Source organism: Lissotriton vulgaris, chromosome 4_1, assembly GCF_964263255.1.
Source record: "Lissotriton vulgaris chromosome 4_1, aLisVul1.2, whole genome shotgun sequence".
Taxonomy (NCBI): Eukaryota; Metazoa; Chordata; class Amphibia; order Caudata; family Salamandridae; genus Lissotriton; species Lissotriton vulgaris.
Window position 1 is genome coordinate 602,030,424 of NC_141691.1, and position 20,444 is coordinate 602,050,867.

At 45.0% G+C, this 20,444-nt stretch overlaps 1 protein-coding gene across 1 annotated transcript in view; it reads right to left on the minus strand.

The window, feature by feature from the left end:
- The window catches only part of MATCAP2 (microtubule associated tyrosine carboxypeptidase 2), a 358,052-nt gene that overhangs the window by 68,742 nt on the left and 268,866 nt on the right, over positions 1–20,444 (minus strand). Inside the window, exon 5 of the mRNA XM_086964828.1 lies at positions 9,343–9,648. Within this exon, the coding sequence (XP_086820954.1) occupies positions 9,343–9,648 (306 nt within the window). The remainder of the gene's footprint in view (positions 1–9,342; positions 9,649–20,444) is intronic.

Genomic DNA, 20,444 nt, shown 5'->3' on the forward strand with positions numbered 1-20,444 from the left:
GGACTAAACAGGGAAGACCAGACCACAAACGCAGGAATAAACCAGAATATTAGGAGGCAATCTGCACTGCAGTGACAATGGGGTCGGATGGGATCGGGATTGTATTGATTTTTCATTGGGTACCTGTTGTTGTCTTAATGTACCATTTTGCTTAAACATTTAGACTGCATATCCAGGGCTTTATTGCTGTAAAAAGCCTTTGTATCCATTATTATATGACTTTATTCTCTGTGGAAACTGCTAAATAAAGCTATAAAAAATTTTTTTTAAATTGGGTTGGTGTGTAGTATCACTGTACCCTTTTTGAACTGGAGAAAAGGTTCCTCAATGTTGAGAGCCTGCAATTTACCCACTCTTCTAGCCGAAGTCAAGGCCAGCGGAAGAGCTACCTTCCAAGAGAGGTATTTCAAATCCACCCGGTGAATAGGTTTGAACGGAAACAACCTTTACAACACAACTTTTACAACGCACTACCCTTACAATGAAACCTTTAAAACGCAACATCCATTACAACGCATGACACTACAACGCATACCACTACAACGCATGTCATTACAACGCAGTTATTACAACGCATACCATTACAACGCATACCATCACAACGCATAGTACCCTTACACTATCCAACACTTACCCTACTGTTGCACCCCCTGGAGTTAGAATAGTAATTTTTACCACTTCACTATCCAACACTTACCCTACTGTTGCACCCCCTGGAGTTAGAATAGTAATTTTTACCCCTACAATATCCAACACGTACCCTACTGTTGCACCCCCCTGGAGTTAGAATAGTAATTTTTACCCCTACACTATCCAATACTTGCAATACATGCAATGTAATGGTATACATTGTAAAGGTAGTATGCGTTGTAATGGAATGCGTTGTAAAGGTAGTTTTTAGAAAATTGTTGTAATGGCATGTGTTGTAATGGAATGCGTTGTAATGGATGTTGCGTTGTAAAAAATGCGTTGTAAAGGTATGCGTTGTAAAAGTATGCGATGTAACGTCATAAATCTGGTTCGAACGGATGCTTCATGAGCTGGGTGAGAAACAAGTTAAGGTGCCAAAGAGGAGGCGTAGGCTTGACTGGAGGGAAGACTCTGAAAAGGCTCTTGAGAAACTATCCTTGCCGACCAGAAGGAAGGACCTGAGGATGTGCGTCTGAAGTGAGAGATGGCGGCAAGATGCAACCTTGAGGGAAGAGTGAGCCAGCCCTGATTTTGCTAATGAAAGAATGTAAGCAAGATTTTCATGCGGTTCAGAAGAAAAGGGATAGATACCCTTTAGCTGGCGCCAAATGTAAAAACGCTTCCACTTCAACTTGCATGTCTTGTTGGTACTTGGGGCTCATGCCTGAGAGAGCACCTTTCTACATTCTGTGAAAGGGTCAAAACAAGAAATTCCCGCTGGTCAGGAGCAATGCCGACAACTGCAGAGATTGAGGATCCAGATGCCAGAATTGGCCTTGGGACATTATCAGCAGCGAAGGAATTGGCTGCAACGGAAGTGGAAGGTCCAGGCAGAGAAGATGTAGCTCTGTGAACCAAAACTGTTGAGGCCATGCAGGAGCTATCAAAATCATCTTGCAAGGTTCCGCTTTGAGCTTCCTGAGAAGCCTGGGGATTAGAGGAATGGGAGGAAAAGCATAAACAAATGCACCTGACCAGGCCATCGAAAGCACATTCCCCAATGATCCCCGATGGTGAAGCCTTCTTTCATAAAATCAGCATTTCTTGTGCTCCGGCGTGGCAAAGAGGTCTATGGTAGGCCCACCCCATAGGTGAAAAACCTCTTCCAGAGTGGACTGGTCCAGTTCCCATTCGTGGCTGACCGATTTCAGTCTGCTCAGCATGTCTGCTGCCTTGTTGAGAACGCCTAGAAGGTGCTCCGCTTTGAGCGATATCCCCTGCTGGATCGCCCATTCCCAAATTGTCTGAGCTTCTTGTAACAAAAGACGAGATCTGGTGCCGCCTTCCTTGTTTATATAAAGCATAGCCATCGTGTTATCTGTCCATATTAGAACTACAGACTGCTGTATTTGTATTTGTGGAAGAAACTCCTGCAAGGCTAGGCGATTCGCTCTGAGCTCCAGCAGACTGATATGCAAAAGACGATGTTGGGGCAGCCAATGGCTACTTACTTGAAGGTCTTGCAAGACTGCTCCCCAGCCCTCTAGCGAGGCGTCTGTAGTAATTATCTGAGGAGCAGGAGTGATCCTGAAGGAGAGACCCTGAGAAATGTTTTCCTCTTTCATCTACCACGATGCGGCGTCTCTCATGGACATAGTAATAAAGACTTTGTCTTCGAAAGGTCCGCAGACTTGGCACCACTACAAGTCCAACTCCTCCTGGAGAGGACGCATCCGCAACCTGCAGTGAGGAATCAGAGGAATGCAGGAGGAAATGGACCCTATGAGGGACTTGTAGAGGCGAACTGAAAGTGACTGTCTTTTTAAGAGCAGACAGGCCATAGCCAGCAGCTTTTATTGTCTCTCCAGGGTGGGAAAAGCTTTGTCAGAATGGTTCCTAGAAACCTGGCTGTTCTGGATGGACAGAGGGTGGATTTTTCTGTGTTGAGAGTGAGCCCGAGATTGTTGAAAAGGCATGTGCACGCCAAAACTGAATCTTTTGCTGCATGCTTGGTAGAAGCCTTCAGCAACCAGTCGTCCAGGTAAGGGAAGACCTGGTGCTGTTGTTTTTGTAGAAAAGCTGCCACCAGAGCTAATACCTTTGTAAATATCCGCAGAGCAGATCGGAGTCCAAAAGGTAGGACCTTGAACTGAAAGTGGCTCTTGGCTACTGTGAAGCGAAGGAACCTCCTGTGGGCTCGATGAATGGGTACTTTAAAATAAGCGTCCATCCAATGTGGCCATGTAATCCCCTGAGTTGAGAAGACGAAGGATGACCTGCAGAGAAACCATCCGAAATGATTGTTTGATGAGATAGGTGTTGAGCTCCCTTAGATCTAGAATAGGGTGCCACTTTTCTAAAGTCTTCCGGATCAGGACGAACCGGGAGTAGAAACCCTCTCCCCACTTAGAGATAGGGACCGATTCTATCTCACCTTTGAGGAGCATTTGATGGACTTCCAACCGTAGAAGACGGAGATGTTTTGGCACAGTGGCGTGTGGGGGTTTGCAAGGTGGTGCTTGGACAAATTCCAGTGTATGGCCGCATTGAATGATCTTCAGCACCCAACGGTCCAATGTTATTTGTTGCCAGTTGTGGAGGTAATTTGATACTCTGCCTCCCACTGATGTTACAGGAGGGAAGGGACAGCAGTAAGAGCCAGCAAGCTGCTGTTGACGCTTCGAGGCGTCCTTGTCTTCCTCTGTTAGACGATCTAGAGAAAGAAGAGTATTGATTTTGCGGCTGGCTATAATTTGGCCGATAAGATTGCGAATGTGATCCATATGAGGAATACCGTTGTTGCTGGTATCCTCCTCTATATGTGGCATTACCTCTTCCTCTGGCTCAATGGATGGGGACCTTGCATTACTGCACAGTCCCTAAGGATTTTGCTGTCTCTGTGTCTTTCTTGATGTTCTGGAGCACATCATCAATATGTTTCCCAAAGAGCACTTCCCCCTCAAAGGGAACATCCAAGATTTTGTTTTAGACCTCAGGCCAGAACCCTGTAGCGGGCAGCAAGCCTTGACGCTAAAGGACAGCAGCGCCCTCAAGGGAGCGGAACACAGTTGCTGCAATGTCCATTGCACAGTCAATCACTTCAGCCGACGTTACTTCTCCCTCCTGAAGAATCTTCTTAGCCTCTTTTTTCGTATCTTTAGGCAATTCGTTCAGCTAGGGGGAATGATCGCACCACATCTGGCGATCATAGCGACTAAGTATGGCCAAGGCGTTCGCAGCCCTGACCAACAGACTGTACATGGAAGAAAACCTCTTGCCCGCGTTATCAAGGCATCTGTCCGCTTTATCTGGAGGTGCCGTGAGGGGAGCTGAAGTATTTCTCAACTTTCTTTGGGCAGCCAGAGAGATGACAGAGGCCGGTTTAGGCTGGCTGACCAAGCAGGCCAGACTATCGTCTGGAGCCTTATATTTCTTCTCAAGGAGAGGCAATACTGGAACCATTGTACCAGGATTCTTCATCACTTTCAACCCCACATCCCAGAAGTGACCAACAATAGGAATAGAGCTCACCACTTTCCTGTAAGGCTCTTTGAAGTCATAGAGGAAGCATTCACGACTGCACCGTGTGCATGGGCAGTTCAAACCTCATGGCTGCCCTCTCCATCAAATTATGGAAACCCCATATGTCTGCAGGGGGCAATCAACAGGTGCTGGTGCAGGAGAAGCCGGATCAGGAAAGACATAGTCATACCACTCTGTGTCTGGATCTGGTCTTGGCGCCAGTACCCTGGTCCTCATCAGAGCTGTCATCGTGAACGAGAGGCACAATAGGTGGTGCGTCCTGAGCCATAAGCATTGGTTGGGGCGGTGGCAATTGAGGAGTAGCAGGCTGAGCAGGAGGAACAGCAGTAAGTGGCACCATAACTGGAACTTGAGGTTGCTTTGCAAATCTCCTCCTATAGTGCAAAACCATAGTTTGCAAGTCTGCTAGTAAGGAGGAAGGCATGGAGACCATCTCCTGCTGGTAGTCCTCTTGATAATCTGAGGAAGGATCATATTGCTGTTCCTCCCCGTAATCCCCCTCAGAGTCTGTGCCCTGACACTTAATGTGTAATTGAGAAGGGCTATTCGCATCAGCAAAAGGTCCATCATCTTCTTCAGATCCCTCTTCTTCAAGGAGGAGTGCCAGAGGTAGAGGAGTCACCCTCCTGGGGGAAGACATCTCAGGTGTAATTTGGCGCTTTTTGAGAGAAATAGTAATTTTTTCCATGGTTGAAATGGACATCGTTGACGCAGCCGTCGTCGAGACCGTCGACACCCCAGCCGTTGTCGTCATCGCAGCCGTCGTCACCCTCTTTGTTGACATTCTCTTCGACGTCCAATTCGTCAACACCATCGACAACGACATAGCCACCACCGGCGTCGAAGTCCTCGATGCAGAACTCTGAAGCAGCGCCAGAGATGATGAAATCACCGTCGACAAGCCTGTTGACTGAGCCAGAGATGAAAGAGAAGACTGAGACTGTACCTTTGATGATTTTGTCGACGGAGTCGTTGACAGCGTTGTCGACGAGTGATCCTTCTTCACAGGATTTACCTCAGAAGAGAGTGAGGAGGGCTTTTTGAAAGTCTTTGGAGCCACTGGAGGAACAGAGGTGGATTCCTTCCCTCTCCTTTACACCTCGGTACAGTGATTCGCCTGGACTATGCCCTTCAGACCTGTGAGAGGTCTTTTTAAGGCCTTACCGGTACGTTCTTCAGCAGGTGAATGAGAAGCCCTACCCTTTTTTCACAGACCTCCTGGAAGATGTAGCAGAGGATGCCTCATCACTGTCACTGGAGACTGGTTCCTTCCTTGATTTTAGCTTCTGGAGCCAGGTCAAAAGATGCCACTCACGGTCTCGTAAAGTCTTTGTAGAAAAAGTGTGACATATTTTACAGTTTGCTGCCTTATGGTCTGCATACAGACAGTAAATACAATCCTTGTGCTTGTCCTACACATATAACCTCTTCTTAGCACAAGCTGCACAGGCTTTAAAGAGGGCTTTCTTCTCCTTATCAGAGATCTTGAAGAAGGTTTTGAAGAGAAACAGGTGAAAAAGCTGTAGAATGAAAGTTTACAGGAAAAAACTGAGCAGAGCTCAGTGGAGACTCCCTAGCACAACGTGCAGTAGAAAATCTGAGATTCTGAGCTTGTCTCAGGAGGGTTCTAAGGAGTGAGTTTAATCTGATTGGTTGTTCACTTTATTTGGTCTCTTTTTAAAAAAGAGGTGGATAGGCTGCAAAACAACAATGGGCCTAGGCCTTGTTTCTGTTTTGGTAATGGTTTCTATTGCTATTTTATGTGTACCGGGGACTCCCATTCCGATGAAGGGGAATGATACAAGCATGGGAATCAATGACAGTTGCAATACTGGAGTAACGTCTTTTACAGACGAGTTCTGACATTTCTTCCGACAGACTTTAACACAATAATTAGCCAGAACAAAATATAAACATAATCCGTTTTGACATCTCTCTTTTTCCTGGGATGTGGATGACTTTTGGACACTTCCCAATGGAATCCGCTCCTCCTTAGTGACCAGAAGTAAGCATGGGCGAATTTTGCGAATCTCGCGTTCGCGAATTTTGCGGATTTGCGAACTCGCAATCCGCAAAATCCGCGAATTCTCGCGAATTTTTTTTTTTGTGTTTGCGCGGGTTTCTGCCAGTTCGCGAGCGTTTTGTACAATGTCGCAAATTGCGAACTTACCTGTCGGGTCGCAAGTTTCGCGAACTTGTTGTTTCTACGTGTCCAGCCTGTTTGGGACACTCTTCTTCATCACTGCCACTCTCTGTCACCACTGCCACTCTCTGACTACTCATGCCACCCTCTGGCCCACCCATGCCACCCTCTGTTTCATCACAGCACCCTCTGGTTGTCCAGTCAGTGTGCATTATTGTGGCAACGCAAGCACACCTTCCCTGCCTCAAGTGACCTGAATTAATTTGGGGCTGATTAATGTGTCACAGAATATTTTTTTAGCTGGCACCTGCTTCCTTAGTGCTTCCTGATTAGTGATCTTTTGCACTTGCTAAGTGCTTTCATTGTTGCAAAATTAGTTACAACACCTGCCCTGCCCCAACTGACAATAATGAATTAGGGGCTGATTAATGGATTTGAACTTCCAGCCTGGCTCCTGCTTGTCTCCCTTAGCTGTAATTCAGGACCTTTGTGGCATATGTGTAACTATTCTGAGGTTCAGAGCAGGGTCACATAATAGTTGCAACTGGCAACTGAACTCTGGAGGGGCCCCTCAGGAAGCACTACAGGAAATGGCTACTAATGATGAGCCTGAACTTTTGAACCTGGTAAGTAGTTTCAGTTTTGCTAAGATCGTATTTCTGCAATTTTGCACTTATTCGCGGGGCGCGAAGTGTACTGAGAAGCCGCGAACTCACGCGAACAGTGCGAGCAAAATCCGCTGCTCGCGGATTTGCGGATTTTGCGGGAGATTCGCGAATCTCGCGGATTGTGAATTTACCGAAAATCCGCAAAATCCGCGAGCGAAACGGATTTTCCGCCCATGCTTAACCAGAAGTTTTTCCACAGTCTCACTGGAAATTTGTTGAACACTCTCCTCGGGAAGAATGGTCTTGCTTGGCCTCTCTGCTTTTTCTGTGCATCTATCTGCAGCATCAGAAGTATAAAGGCCAAAGTATTTGTTAGTCAGTTTACTAAAGGCAAACTCTACTTCAAATCTTCTCTGAGGTCTTGGTAGAATGTCGTCTAGGCAGATTCATCAATTCAGGCTGCTTTAGCTTCCAATTGCTGGAAGTGACTTAACCAAGCAATAAATCTTGGGAACCATGGAGAAGCGTAAGTAATTCAGTATGTGCAGCCACTCGTGTTTATTTCGCCAAACTATAGCTATGAACTGGTATACAAATGCTGCAACATTTGTAAGCCATGGGCTCCATTTCAAAATCAAGGGTGTAGGACAGGCTGATGGATCCTCCCTGAGGTTTGACAGCATAAAGCTGATTTTAATTTGATCTGTACCACATTTTTGAAGTTTAGCCAAAAGAATGTAAGTAATTTGAACTGACACAGATCTCCTGAACCTCCTTCAGGTGGTGCCATTCCTGTTAAATTCAACTGGTGAGAGTCAACCCCTAGCAACACATTTTTCATTCCAGCATTGGAGGTAGTCGGAGCACTACTCGTCAGTGTATATGGCATTACAGCAATCTTAGAATGGTTTGGAACACTTAACCTCTCCCATCTGAATACATTTCTCCAATACATGTGAACACTATTGTTAAGCTAGCTGAAGATCATCTTGTATTGTATTTATTTCCTATGCCATCACCAGTATTCGATTGATCTCGGTACCCGTATTTACTGGTCTGGCAATCCCACACCACCCTTGATTAACTGGATACGGATAGGAGAGAGGCCACACCCAACAACTACCTTTATGAGTTAACTTACAGTCTGTAATCACCAGCAAGAAACCCAGAGATAAGGGGAAAATGGGGCGTGAAACAGAGAAAGACACCCATGCCAGCAAGCTGGTTGGTGGAACACCTGGGTGGATTGTCAGATTACAGGCAGCTCTTCTTCACACTTTCACAGCACCATGCCTTTAGGAACACAGATAGATGAGAATAAAGTAAGTATAGCTGCACATGTAAAATCAATGTACATAATTACTAGGGAGACAGGGCATACATGTTTACCCATGAGTGGAGGAGTTTCCCTGTAACAAGCACACAGGCAGACCTGGAAACTTGCGAGAGAACCAAAAATGATCAAACTTAACCCCTCTGGGGAAATGCTAAGTGGTGCTTAGATGCAAAACAAGACTGCAGGAGAGGATTTATGGTAAGGCACATATCGAATCATGAATGGACTATTAAAGTCAACGAAAGTAATTTAACAGAAAGGACCGACGGGAACTTAGGAGGAGAAAAACAAAGGTGAGGGAAATAGGTCGGATGCAAACTGATACAAAAGATAGTCGTAGCAACCTCTGTTGCCAGCCACCTCCCCTTGAGTCTCACAAGCCTTTATAAAGCTCTACCTGGAAATGTCATGCGGGCCTACCGGCTAGCCATGTAGAGGCTGGAGCAGGGTACAGTTAGCAAAGCCCTGGAACCGTCTGTTTTGCTTGATTGCAGTTTTCACTGTCCTATTTTCCATCTTCTCCAGGTATGAAGTTTCCTAAGCCTTTTCTGCTGAGCAATTGTCTGAGATCTGACAAGTATGTCAGAGTGGTTAGATCGAAAAAGACTGTTATGTTCAACATGTTTATTATACTGATTATTGTTTACTTGGCGGCAAATGATATTTTCAAATAAATCTTATCAAAATATATCCAATCAAGTGAAAGCAGACGAGAATAACACTATAAGCAAAAGCAGTGTTATCTGCGTTTTGAAGGATTATTGCCTCTGTAACAGAAGAGGAATTCACTGCTGATTTTTTAACTAGACGTCTCCTGTAGGGTCTTCTATCATTATTTATATATATATATATTTATTAGCATTATTGCTATTTTATTTACCGTGGGACTCCCACTTCGACGACGGGGAATATTCAAGCATGTGAATCTATGAAAGACACCCCTAATACTGGAGAAAAAAAAATCTTTATCTTACTCTGTCTTTAAAATAGTCTCTGAAATGCAAACGTTTGTATAAATGCATTTGTAAACAATGCCAGAGAGTTTAGCATATCATCAAATCAATGAGGCTGGGGGGACATACCTGGTTGAGAAGTGTCAGTCCACCCTCTTTTGGCTCGTACACAGTAATCCCACCGGGTGTTGGGGTCGTTAACAAACTTTGCTACATCTTTAAATAGTTCACTGAAGGACATTCTGCTGGCCTGATAGACAGTGTAGTAAAGCAGAGCTGCCCTCCACAAGAAAGGATCCTTCCGGAACAAGACGCTGTGTATACTTGCCAAACCTTCTTCTGTAGGGTTCACAGGTTTCAGCCCGAATTTTTTGCGACCAATCGCATTTGACCAGGGCTGTTGACTATTATTCATACCACGGAAGTAATGAGTTCCTGCAAGATAAGAGGATACATTTTATTACATTTATGTCTTTGATTAACTTGTTCCCTGCCTTGTGGGATTATTTATTTCTGTACCAGACTGATATCAATGTATAATTTAAGGTATAGGTACAAGATGAAATTAAAACCAATCCCTTTCATGCCTTCAATCTGATACAATCAGTCTCATTCTCCAGCACTATAGTAGTATAACTCTGACACAATTTGTACTTCTTTCACAAATTCATTACTGTCTGACGGTCTTCCTTGCAAATAAGCAAAATGTTTTTTTTTCTAATAAGATCCATCTAACATTAAGAAGAATACAAACTTCTACTGATATAATCAATTTTCCAATAACAATGTGCCTATGTTTGCAATGGTAAATAAAATAGACAACAATTTTCATGACACATTCGAGTCCACTGACAATATTTGAATTCACAAAATACTTTACCATATACTTCTTTACTGCTAGTAAGATTTTTTTTTATCTGTTTATTTAGTTTTCAATCTACAACACATACAGCCTGATTCATCAAGCTGATTTGCGCTCGCAAAGGGCCAGATTCTGAGAATCTGGCCCTTTGCGAGTGCGATTTTTGCATTTGGGATTCATCATCCCAAATGCAAAAATCGGTAATAGCGATTTCGCTATTTTGCGAGGAATAACATTTAAGGAATCTCTATTTGAGATTCCTTAAATGCTATTCATCAACCAAATAGAAATTGCGAAATCGCTATATTTGGTCGCAATTTACCACCAAGTCTGACTTGGTGGTAAATTGCGAAAAAAGAGTAAAAAGCACTTTAGTGCATTTTTTTCTTTTGCATGTTACACACACACATGTCCTTTGGACATGTGTGTGCGCAACACCTGTTCAAATGTGCATTTAAAGGGTGCTACAGGGTGTCCTTTGGACACCCCTGGCACCCTTCAAATCGCTATCTCATTTGCGATTAGCAAATTGCTAATCGCAAATAAGGAATACTCCCCATTTATTCCTATGGGCCTTTTGGCCCATAGGAATGAATGGGGAGTTTTTCCTTATTTGTGATTAGCAATTTGCTAATCGCAAATAAGGAATGTGTAGGAATCGCATTTTATTTTGCGATTCCTACATGAATCCAGTTTTGCGAGTCTCTGATAGCGATTCCTTATGAATCGCTATTTGAGACTCGCAAAACGGGTCTTTGATGAATCAGGCCGAAAGTTTTTACATTAACATCAATGATAGCAATTCACACATTCAAATAAGAGAACCTAATCAATCTTAAAAACAGATTATATCATTTTGACAATGGTTCCTTCAAACAACACGAATATTGAGTAAAAGTGAGATTGGGGGTGCAGTAAGTCACAGATTCAACACATATTGGAGCATTTGAACACATCATAGCGATCGGTGGTTTCTTTGCCTTCTAGTATCCTGCTATTCTTTTTTCTAGAACTAGAGTCAAGTGTAATAATGTACTCCTGGCTTTCTTTTGTGTTGGTCTAATATTTAGATCCAATAGGTAAGCTTCCCGACAAAACAAGCCCTTCCCTGTCCAACACCTTCTCTAGTTGGTCAGTTACGTTGCTCCAGAACCCGTTGATGCTGTGACTGCTCCAGACCATGTAGTAGTAGTCTGTGCTACGTGTCTACATCTAAGGTACTTGATGTCTTTGTTCCCCAGTATCTTACTCTGTCTTTTGGGAGACATGTAAGTGTGAAAATTACTGAATAGGGTATATTTAAATCTCACATTTCTCAAGACCTTATGTGTTTGTGTTCTAAGGCCCCTTCTCTTTCCTTGCCACTGAGGCCTCTCCCCACATTCTCTTCCCAGTTGGATTTGGAGCTTGAAAATTCTTGTTTAGTCATTTTCTAGGAGAGCTTTAATGAACCACATAACCAACTTGCAACTGGTCCCTGCTGTGACTGGCAGTTGTAGGACCTCATGTGTGATAGGTTCAGAAGTGTTAGTGTTCCACCTCAGCCTAATGTTCCGTGATACATATGTCCTCGTATGTCAGAAACTGAGAAGATGGAAGTCCAAACTCCTCTCTCAAATGCACTTAGGGTGGCAGTTCCCTATCATGGTAGAGGCCCCACACCGAGCACAGTTCATCCTCCTTCCAAAGCCCCATGGATGAGGCTCTGAAATAACCCCTGGTATGTGGTAGCCCTATAAGAGAGATGAAACATCTCCAGGGTATATAGTTTACTTTCCTACTATCTATAGCCCAAGAACCAAGAACCGAGCCACAAGTTCACCCTGAAATGCCTCAGCTCTCAATGTACCCATCTCTTGCATGAGCCCACCATCCAGCCATTTAGCTAATCTAACAATCTATTGGAACTGAAGTGCAATCACTAAAGCTCAAAATTAGACGCCCCACATGCTCACCTAGTGGTAATTTCAGCACATTCAGGGCCTCTCTGTGCCTAAGTACTTCTCATATGATGTGACTAAAGAGTACTTCTAGCTCTCTGAACCATTAGGGTCCCACAAATAGCTTGATAATAACCAGAGTAGCCTAGGCAGCATTCCCCAATTCCGTCAAAGCCACCACTCTTCACCAAAAAACGGTGCCAGAAATCGATATTATCCTTGAGGGATCTCAGAGCAATTCCTAGGTTTCCTGTCATCAGGCAATTTGTTCGGTGATATGCTGTAACCCCTAAGTACCTGAATGTGTGCTGTTCCAAGTAATATTCCATTGGAACAGCACCCTAGGCCTGATCTACATTGCTGGATCTATTGGCAAGGTGCACGTTTTAGACCAGTTTGTGCAAGACCCAGCAGTCTCCCAAACTCCAACATATGTTGTCCACATAGAGCAAAATTAAATATGTTCCAATTATCAATGGGATACCTCTATCTTCGCCCTCAGTTCTCAACATCTCCACAAATGGCTTTATAGCCAAAGCAAAAAGTATAGGCGTGAGTGGGCAATCCTGCCTAGTCTCTCTCTGTAGATTTTGGATGTCATCGAGATCAGTTTATCCTAGCTGTGGGATTGCAATACATCAACTTAATCCATTTTTTTCAGGTGTCCCACATGCCCATACGAGTAAGTATCCCCAATGACAATCCTCAACTATCGAGATACAAGAATATTGAGGACAGAATATAGAGGGACAACATACCGAGGGGGTAGGTATAGAAAATCTACACTTACTAACCTGTCAATATTTTTTTGGGATATTTCGTCCTCCATATTCTGACCCACCAATATTGTGGGTTCAGTATTAAGGTGCACGCCAGATTGAAGAAAAGTTAGATAGACTCTCTTTAGCTTAAGGGGCTCGACGAAATCGAAGGATGAAATGACAAGGTTTCTCTCAGCCACACAGTACCTTCCCTTATGAAAAGGTGAGCAAAATGTATTTGGTTCCTCCCTTCTGAATGCAGAGCCCACAGCTGAGATGTCTATTCTTTACAATGGGATCATGTAAGATAGTCTAAAAGACCTGAAAAAACGATGTAATTATCATTTAATTTTTGAGAAATGAGATAAGAACTATTTTAATTTTTTTTCAACTGGGGTGCATTAATACGTTCATTAAATCTTCTAGGTTGTGATTAAATGCAAATACTTCATTCAAATGTCAGTCCTGTGACCATTCGACTCTGGTCTGGTTCAATAGGTTCCTACACAAAGGCAAGAGGTTATGGTGGAAGAGTTGATGTGCAAATGCATTCCAACTCCTTAATCTGTTTGGCTGTTGGACCTTTCAAGACACACTGGCTCCTTTTTCGTGTGGGAAGTCCTGCTTTAGAGATTTCTGGACAGTACTGATCTTACTTTCTAGTTGAGAGGGGCAGATTTGGTTACAGTCAGACCCATTCAGGCGGCCACGGAGCAAGCAAGCCTAATGGGCCCTAACTGTGGGGGTTCAGGTCATTTGCCTCTTATGTCTCTGGATCCATCTGCAAACTTAGCCAAGTAAAACCTCTCCAGCACTTGTCTCTCTATATAGTGATGGCAAGCAGTCACATGCTTCTAAGAAAGCAGTGTGGGAATGCCCTTGCTCAACACTCAACACACAAATATTAGCAAAATAAATGACTGTCCACCCCAGTGCATTACATCTGATAAGAAAATATTTGTAATGCACCTAGAACTAAAAACTACACATACGACATGAACAAGAGGCAACTTAGTGTCCCACATGTTTGAGATTGTCTTCGCCGTTTCATATTATTGACCCCAGTGTCATTCGTTATAGTTCCAGAAGTTTCCTCTCAGAGTGATTGTCAAGCATGATTAGACTCAGATGCAGTTTCCGCATCAGTCACTTTATCTCACGAGAGAGGTTTCTCAGTCCATGTTTGGGTCGGCACTCAGGCGGCCATTGGACTTCTCATCCGCTCACTCGGTCTCCCACTTCTGAGAAAGCACAATCTGGCAGTTCTTGCATGGTCTCTTAATGTGGTTGCACAGCTGCTCCTCTTCATCCGGTTACTGGGTCAGCTCCTTGCAGGCACACCCTATGAACTGGGTAAGTAGGTGCTCGAAGATTGGTACAACCTCACTTGTGCCATAGGGTCTGGGATGGTGTAATCGCATACAGGCAGATTTTGCCTGGATGGCAAGGCTCTGGTGAATCAGGCTTAGGCATGCTACAGTTTCATCCTTGGGCGCAGCGGCCTCACGTCATGCTGCAACTGTTTTGCTGGAACAGAGGCTCAAGTCATGCTGCAACTTCTCTTCCGGCACAGTAGCTCAGGGCACGCCACAAATTCCCTTCTGACTCACCATGCATGTACCACACAGGTTACATGTGCAAAGCATGCGGACATACACTTGGGATGTTAGCAATACAATCTGGGTAGGTTCATAGAAGTGGAACTTTACACAAGTGGGGCAGTAGGTCTCCACTCCAGTGACACGGATATAAAGGTCTGGTTACAAGTGTGGATTCACAAAACATGGTATGCTGCCACCACGGCTCTATGTGTTAAACTCAGGATGGGAACAGTAGTTCACTGTCGGTTCAAGGAGGGCAGGCTTGGTGCATGCTCCGGGTCATAGGACTGGTCCAGTATCTTGCTTGTGTCAAGGAACATGCCTAGGTCTTTACGCACATAGTAGATTAGGGTGAGGCTAGGATCAAAATCAAATACCAAGATACCAGATACACACTGTAAGGCACTAAGGGAAAGCAAATACAAATGTGTACCATGAAGGGAACATTCCCATTCTAACAGTTTCTGAGAGGGTGGGACTGGTAGTTTAGGAAGCACTCAGTCTTGCCAAGAAGACCTACAACCACCTTCAATTTTGTGCCACACTCCTGTGGCGTGTCAGTAAGGCAAAGAGTACCTGGACATTCTTCCAGCAGGGTGCACTGGAGATGGCAAGGTACTAAAGAACACTGTCAATAGAATTCGAGGACTGTGGGAGATTCAAAGTGGAGAGGAGGGTAACACTTAATAGGTAACAGGGAGAAAGGAAAATCGAAGGATTGGGAGACAAAACAAAAAAGTGCAGGACACCAAATGTTGAGCAAATATAGTGGCACCAGGATGCCTACAACAAACATAGTTGAGAGGCATCTACTTCCTCCCACTGCTACTTTATATACTGCCCTAGAAGTGCCCAAGCTGCCTCTGATTGGCTCCTGGTCTTCAGAATGTAGCTGGGAGCAGTGTCTTGCTGTGATCCAGAAACCACTCACCCTCTTACACAGCCCCAGCCTCCCAAGACTAAGGGGCAGATTTTCAAAACTTTTGCGCTGGTTTAGCATCACAAAAGTTATGCTAACCAGCGCAAATTCTTGTTTTGCTATTTTTTTGCCAGCGCAAAAGTACCCTGTAAGAAATGCAAAGCAGCGCCAAGCACTGCTTTACGTTACTTTGCGCCAAGGGGGCGTGACATTGGTGGTACATGGGTAGTCCCATGCAACCACCCATGCCTTTTGATGCAAAACCCTATTTACAATCATTTGTAAATATGGTTCTGCACCAAAAGTTAACACCGCTTCAAAGGAGGTGCTAGCAGGAGAAATGTTTTCATTTCTCTGTGCTTTTCCGACTTTCCTTGCGTGCTGCACTCTGCAGCACGTATGCAATGTGGGAAAAGCTTTGCATTGTGCCTTGCATAGTGTTTTGTACAGGAAGGGTACCCATCCTGTACAAAACCTATGCTACACTTTTGCACACACCCTAGCACTGCCACGCTAAGGTGTGTGCAAGGTGCACAGCAGCTGAAATCAGCGCCGGCGCAAGGGAATGGGTAGAAAAGAACAATATCGCTGAAGACATGGCCCCTCTTGCTCCCTCCCTGTCGCACAATGCGGCGCAGCCTCGCAGGGGGGCTGCGCTGCCTTGCACGACCTTTTTGAAAATCACCCTCTAAGTCTCTCATAATTGCCATCCCGCCTCTGTTCACTTCTGCTTTCTGTGCCTGCACTGAATTAGTGGTAAGTGTAAACTGGAAAGTATGGCCCTTTGACTTTCTTTGTGTCTGTACCATACCCTAGGGCCAAGTCCTAACATTAGTTCACAAGGTACTCTGAGAGATTTTCTGTGCTCCAAGACATTCTTCCAAAACTAGAAAATGTCACAGTAGGGTATGGCAGAATGTTGACAACTTAGTGTTGCTTAACTGGAAGACAAGAGGCATGGTCCCAACATGCAGAATTCCCTATGACCTCCTCACTCATTTGTCTTTGCCGTTGAAGTAGAACCACTTTTATCTATCCTCACAGGAGAAGAACAGATGGTACAGAAGTATCAAATGCTGCTAAATCTAATGATGCTTGCCACTACTGGCCACATCTTATATTGAGGTTACTTTTGTTGGAGAAAGAAGTACATGATGCTTGAATTTCTTTGTTGCCTGTGGTTTTATTTGTTACTATAATTGCATTTATATAGTGCTTGCTACCCCTTACGAGACACAGAAGCGCTGAGTACCAAGTAGCATGCTACTCTGGAACCTAAAGTTAGTGGTCAATCCAGTATTAATTGTTTATTATTGTTAGTTATGTGTGCTCATAAAAATATAAAACTCACACAGAGTATAGGGTAGCAAGGTGCTTGAAAAAGAATGAAAAATGGAGAAGGGGGCGTGACAAGTGGGGGCACAGCAGGTGTTTGGATGAGAACCCTCACTCACCCGAGGGTGACATGCTTCATCATTGGGTTCCTCCACACACTGGGACCATAGGGTACACAGTGTGGGCTACAACATTCCTGCAGGAAAGGAGCAGGAGTGTTTTATGGAGCACGTCAATGTTTCAAAGCCTCTTGGGTAGAAGTGAGGTGCAGAGTGCAACAAAAAAGTGTGTTAAAACTACCTCAGTAGGAACAACAGATTTATTTTTATGTTCTAAAGGTTAAGAGTTGAAAGCAATGTGAGACAGAGTCATGGGTATATACCCTGTGTTGTGGTCAACATGTTTCTGCCCGAGTGACAACAGATGTACAAGGCATTCTTCAGGACCATGATATTCAGTCAATCTGCTATATGATTGTGTGCAAATAATAGAGATTTTGAAAATTAGAGCTAGAAATAGATACTCTGGCCCATACTCTTGACCAATTTGTGCACAGTGGCATCAATTTGTTGGGTAGGTTATGTAGCCCTGAAATAAAGCAACAAAACACATATTAAATAATATATCAAGCACCACTGTGCACCACCACTATATTCAATTGCATTCCTATTTACATAGTGAGTTTGTGGTAACCTTACCTATGACTAATGTATGTAGTCCAACTCTAACATCTAGAGTCGGACTACATACTCTCCGACTCTACCATCTAGTCTCTTACTCACTAACTTTGCAGCGCGACAGGAGGAGTGGCAATTCATAATGGCAACACACCGCCACAACGACTCCTGCCGCAGCAAACACCAGCTCTGAAATTACTGTGGGGCTCAGCAGCAGCTACATAGGAGGGGCTGGTGTGCTGGGCTGCTGAGAAACAACTCCATCAGCCGTCGCAGTCCATGTAGGGTTCAGCTGAGCTACCGGTCACGTTCGTCGCATGACCGTGTTTGATAAAATAACTGCGCCACAACGTGATCATTGTGTGAGCAGTGCTGCCATTGCCACTGGTTTATTCGAACTGCAGCCACACTCACCGCAATGTCATGAACGTATAATTAATAATGCTGCGGCTCCTGTTGGATGAATTTCTGTTTATGTTACATTGTAGCAGCTTATAGCTGCAGACTCGCCCTGAAGCCTGCCGGAAGCAGCACGCACGGCAAGCTGCCATTTCAGACGAGAACAGCTTTAGTTTCAATCAGTCAGTATTGCTACATGATTAGAGCTGAGGAGGCTTTATTTTATGCATGACTTCGCATTTCAGCGCAGTGGTGCAGACCACCACACTGAAATGCGTTAGTATAAAGACTGATGCGTGGTACTTGGCAGGGCTGCATGTCACTCACCCAAACAGGTGCATCCAATGATCCAAGTGCCCCAGTCAGCTAGTGGGGGTGTGGCATATCCTAAATGTAGGAGAAAGTGCAAGAGCTTTCTTCCTCATTCCACTGTGGAGCTGGCCTACGCTCACCCGTTCTGGTGTTTCAAATTGATATTTTCAAGCTTCAGGAGCTGGGCAGGTTGGAGGAACAACACACAGCTTGTTACATGCAATTGTGGTGACCTCATTGCCCACCCACCCTCGGTACTGCCAAACCCAATGCCGGCCTCAGGCTGACTTGTTATCATCAGACTGTACTTGGGAGCAGTTACTTGCCAGCAGAGTAGTGAAGATTGGAATGCATGACTGCCCTTACAGACTGGATCAGACTAGTGGCAACAGCCAAGCACCTCCACCCAACACAGTGCAAAACCACATGACAACGCCAAGGTCTGGTAGGGGTCATAAAGCTCTTGTTGCACTTTTAGGAGGTCATGAGGCCTGTGGTGCTGCTGCAGTGGTACTATAAGGCGACTGCATAGTGAACCTTACACCTCCTGACTGTTTTGCTACAGCATATAAATTGAATTATTTCAAACCTTTACTACTCTTGCCAGATAATGAGTATTTACCATGCAACTGTGAAGTAGTTTTATGACCTGATTCTTTACGTGGATACTGCATATACACATGATGTTGAAGCAGAGACACATTTAGCAAACAAAATGCTAATACTAACAAGAACTGGCTAGGTCAATAGGTCTCGCCTACGCTGGAGCTATTAGCTTTGCTAATGTATTTTAGACATGTTGTACACCAGCATGGCTGCCGTTCAGCATGGCTAAAAGTCAGTGACATAGAGGAGAGTTGCATGGAGTGTCGTATAGTGGAATGGCAAAGAGTGGAGTACAGTGGAGTGACAGAGAGTGTTGTGTATTGGAGTGGCATAGTGAGGAGTTGAGTAGAGTGGCACACACTGAAGTGGCATAGGGGAGAGTGGACTGGTGAAGAGTGCATAGGCGTAGAGTGTTGCTGGGTACAGTGGCATAGGGTGCAGTGGTATTGAGTACAGTGGCATTGAAATCAGCGGCATACAATAGAATGCAGTGGTGTAGATCAGAGTGGTGCATAATAGAGTGCAGTGGTGCAGAGTGGAGTGGCACAGAGGGGAGCTGCGCAGGGTGGAGTGCCGCAAAGTAGAGGGGCGCAGAGTAAAGTGACACAGAGTAGAGTGGCACAGAGTAGAGTGGGGTAGAGTGCAGTGGCACAGAATAGAGTGGTGTAAAGTGGTGCAGAGTGGAGTGGCATAGAGTTAAGTGATGCAAAAGGCAGTGGCGCAGAGTGCAGTGGTGTGAATTGCAGAATAGAGTTGCACAGAGTGCAGTGGCATACAGTGGTGCAGAGCAGAGTAGCATAGAGTGGTGCATAGTAGAGTATGGTGCCATATATTGCAGTGGCATAGAGTATGAAGACACAGAGTTGAGTAGCAAAGAGTGGAGTATTGAGGATGGAGGAGAGTGTAGTGTGGCAGAGTAGAGTGTCAAAGTACAGCGGCATAGAGTGTAGTAAAGTAGTGTAGAGAGCAGTGGTGTACAGTACAGTGATGCAGAATAAATGTAAATGTAAATGTGTGTGTCTTGTAAAGCGCACTGCTACCCGGAGGCGTCCTGGCGCTATAGACCGCTGGGGAACCCGTCCTGGCTTTCCCTGTGAGATGTTCCCTCCTGGGTATCTCCAAGGTGAAACCAGGCATCCCCGGCGTTTGTGGGGGGCCGTTGTGGAGATGAAGCAAGCTAATGCCCAGAGTTGCCGAGTGTGATCCCTGGTTAGAGTAAGCACCAAGGCGAGAATTTCGAGTCCGCTGACCCTGGTTCACGACCCTGCCGCGTCGGGAATTGAACCCTGGTCCCGGGCCGTCCTCTACCTACGGGTCTACCACCTCTAGCCAGTGAGCCACACCACTCCGGTCCAGAATGCAGTGACAGAGTGCAGAGCCATAGAGTGCAGTTGTGTAGAGCACATTGGCTTAGAGTGCAGCGGTTTAGAGTAAAGTGGCATAGAGTGCAGTGACAGAGTAGAGTGGGGCAGAGTAGAGTGGTACAGAGTGCAGCAGCATAGAGTAGACATTTTCAGAGTAGAGTGAAGTGGCGTAGAGTGGAGTGGTGCAGGGTAGAGTGCAGTTGCGTAGTGCATAGAGTGTAATAGTGCACAGTAAAGTGGTGTAGAGTGCAGTGGCATAGAGTGCAGTGGTGCTGAGTAGATTAGAGTGGCATAGAGTGGATTGGTGTAGAGTGCAGGAGGATAGAGTTGAGTGGTACAGATTAAAGTGCATTGGCATAGAGGTGCAGTGGTGCAGAGTGCAGTGCTGCAGAGTGGCGTAGAGTAAAGTGGCGTAGAGTGGAGTTGTGCAGAGTAAATTGATGTGGCCTAGACTG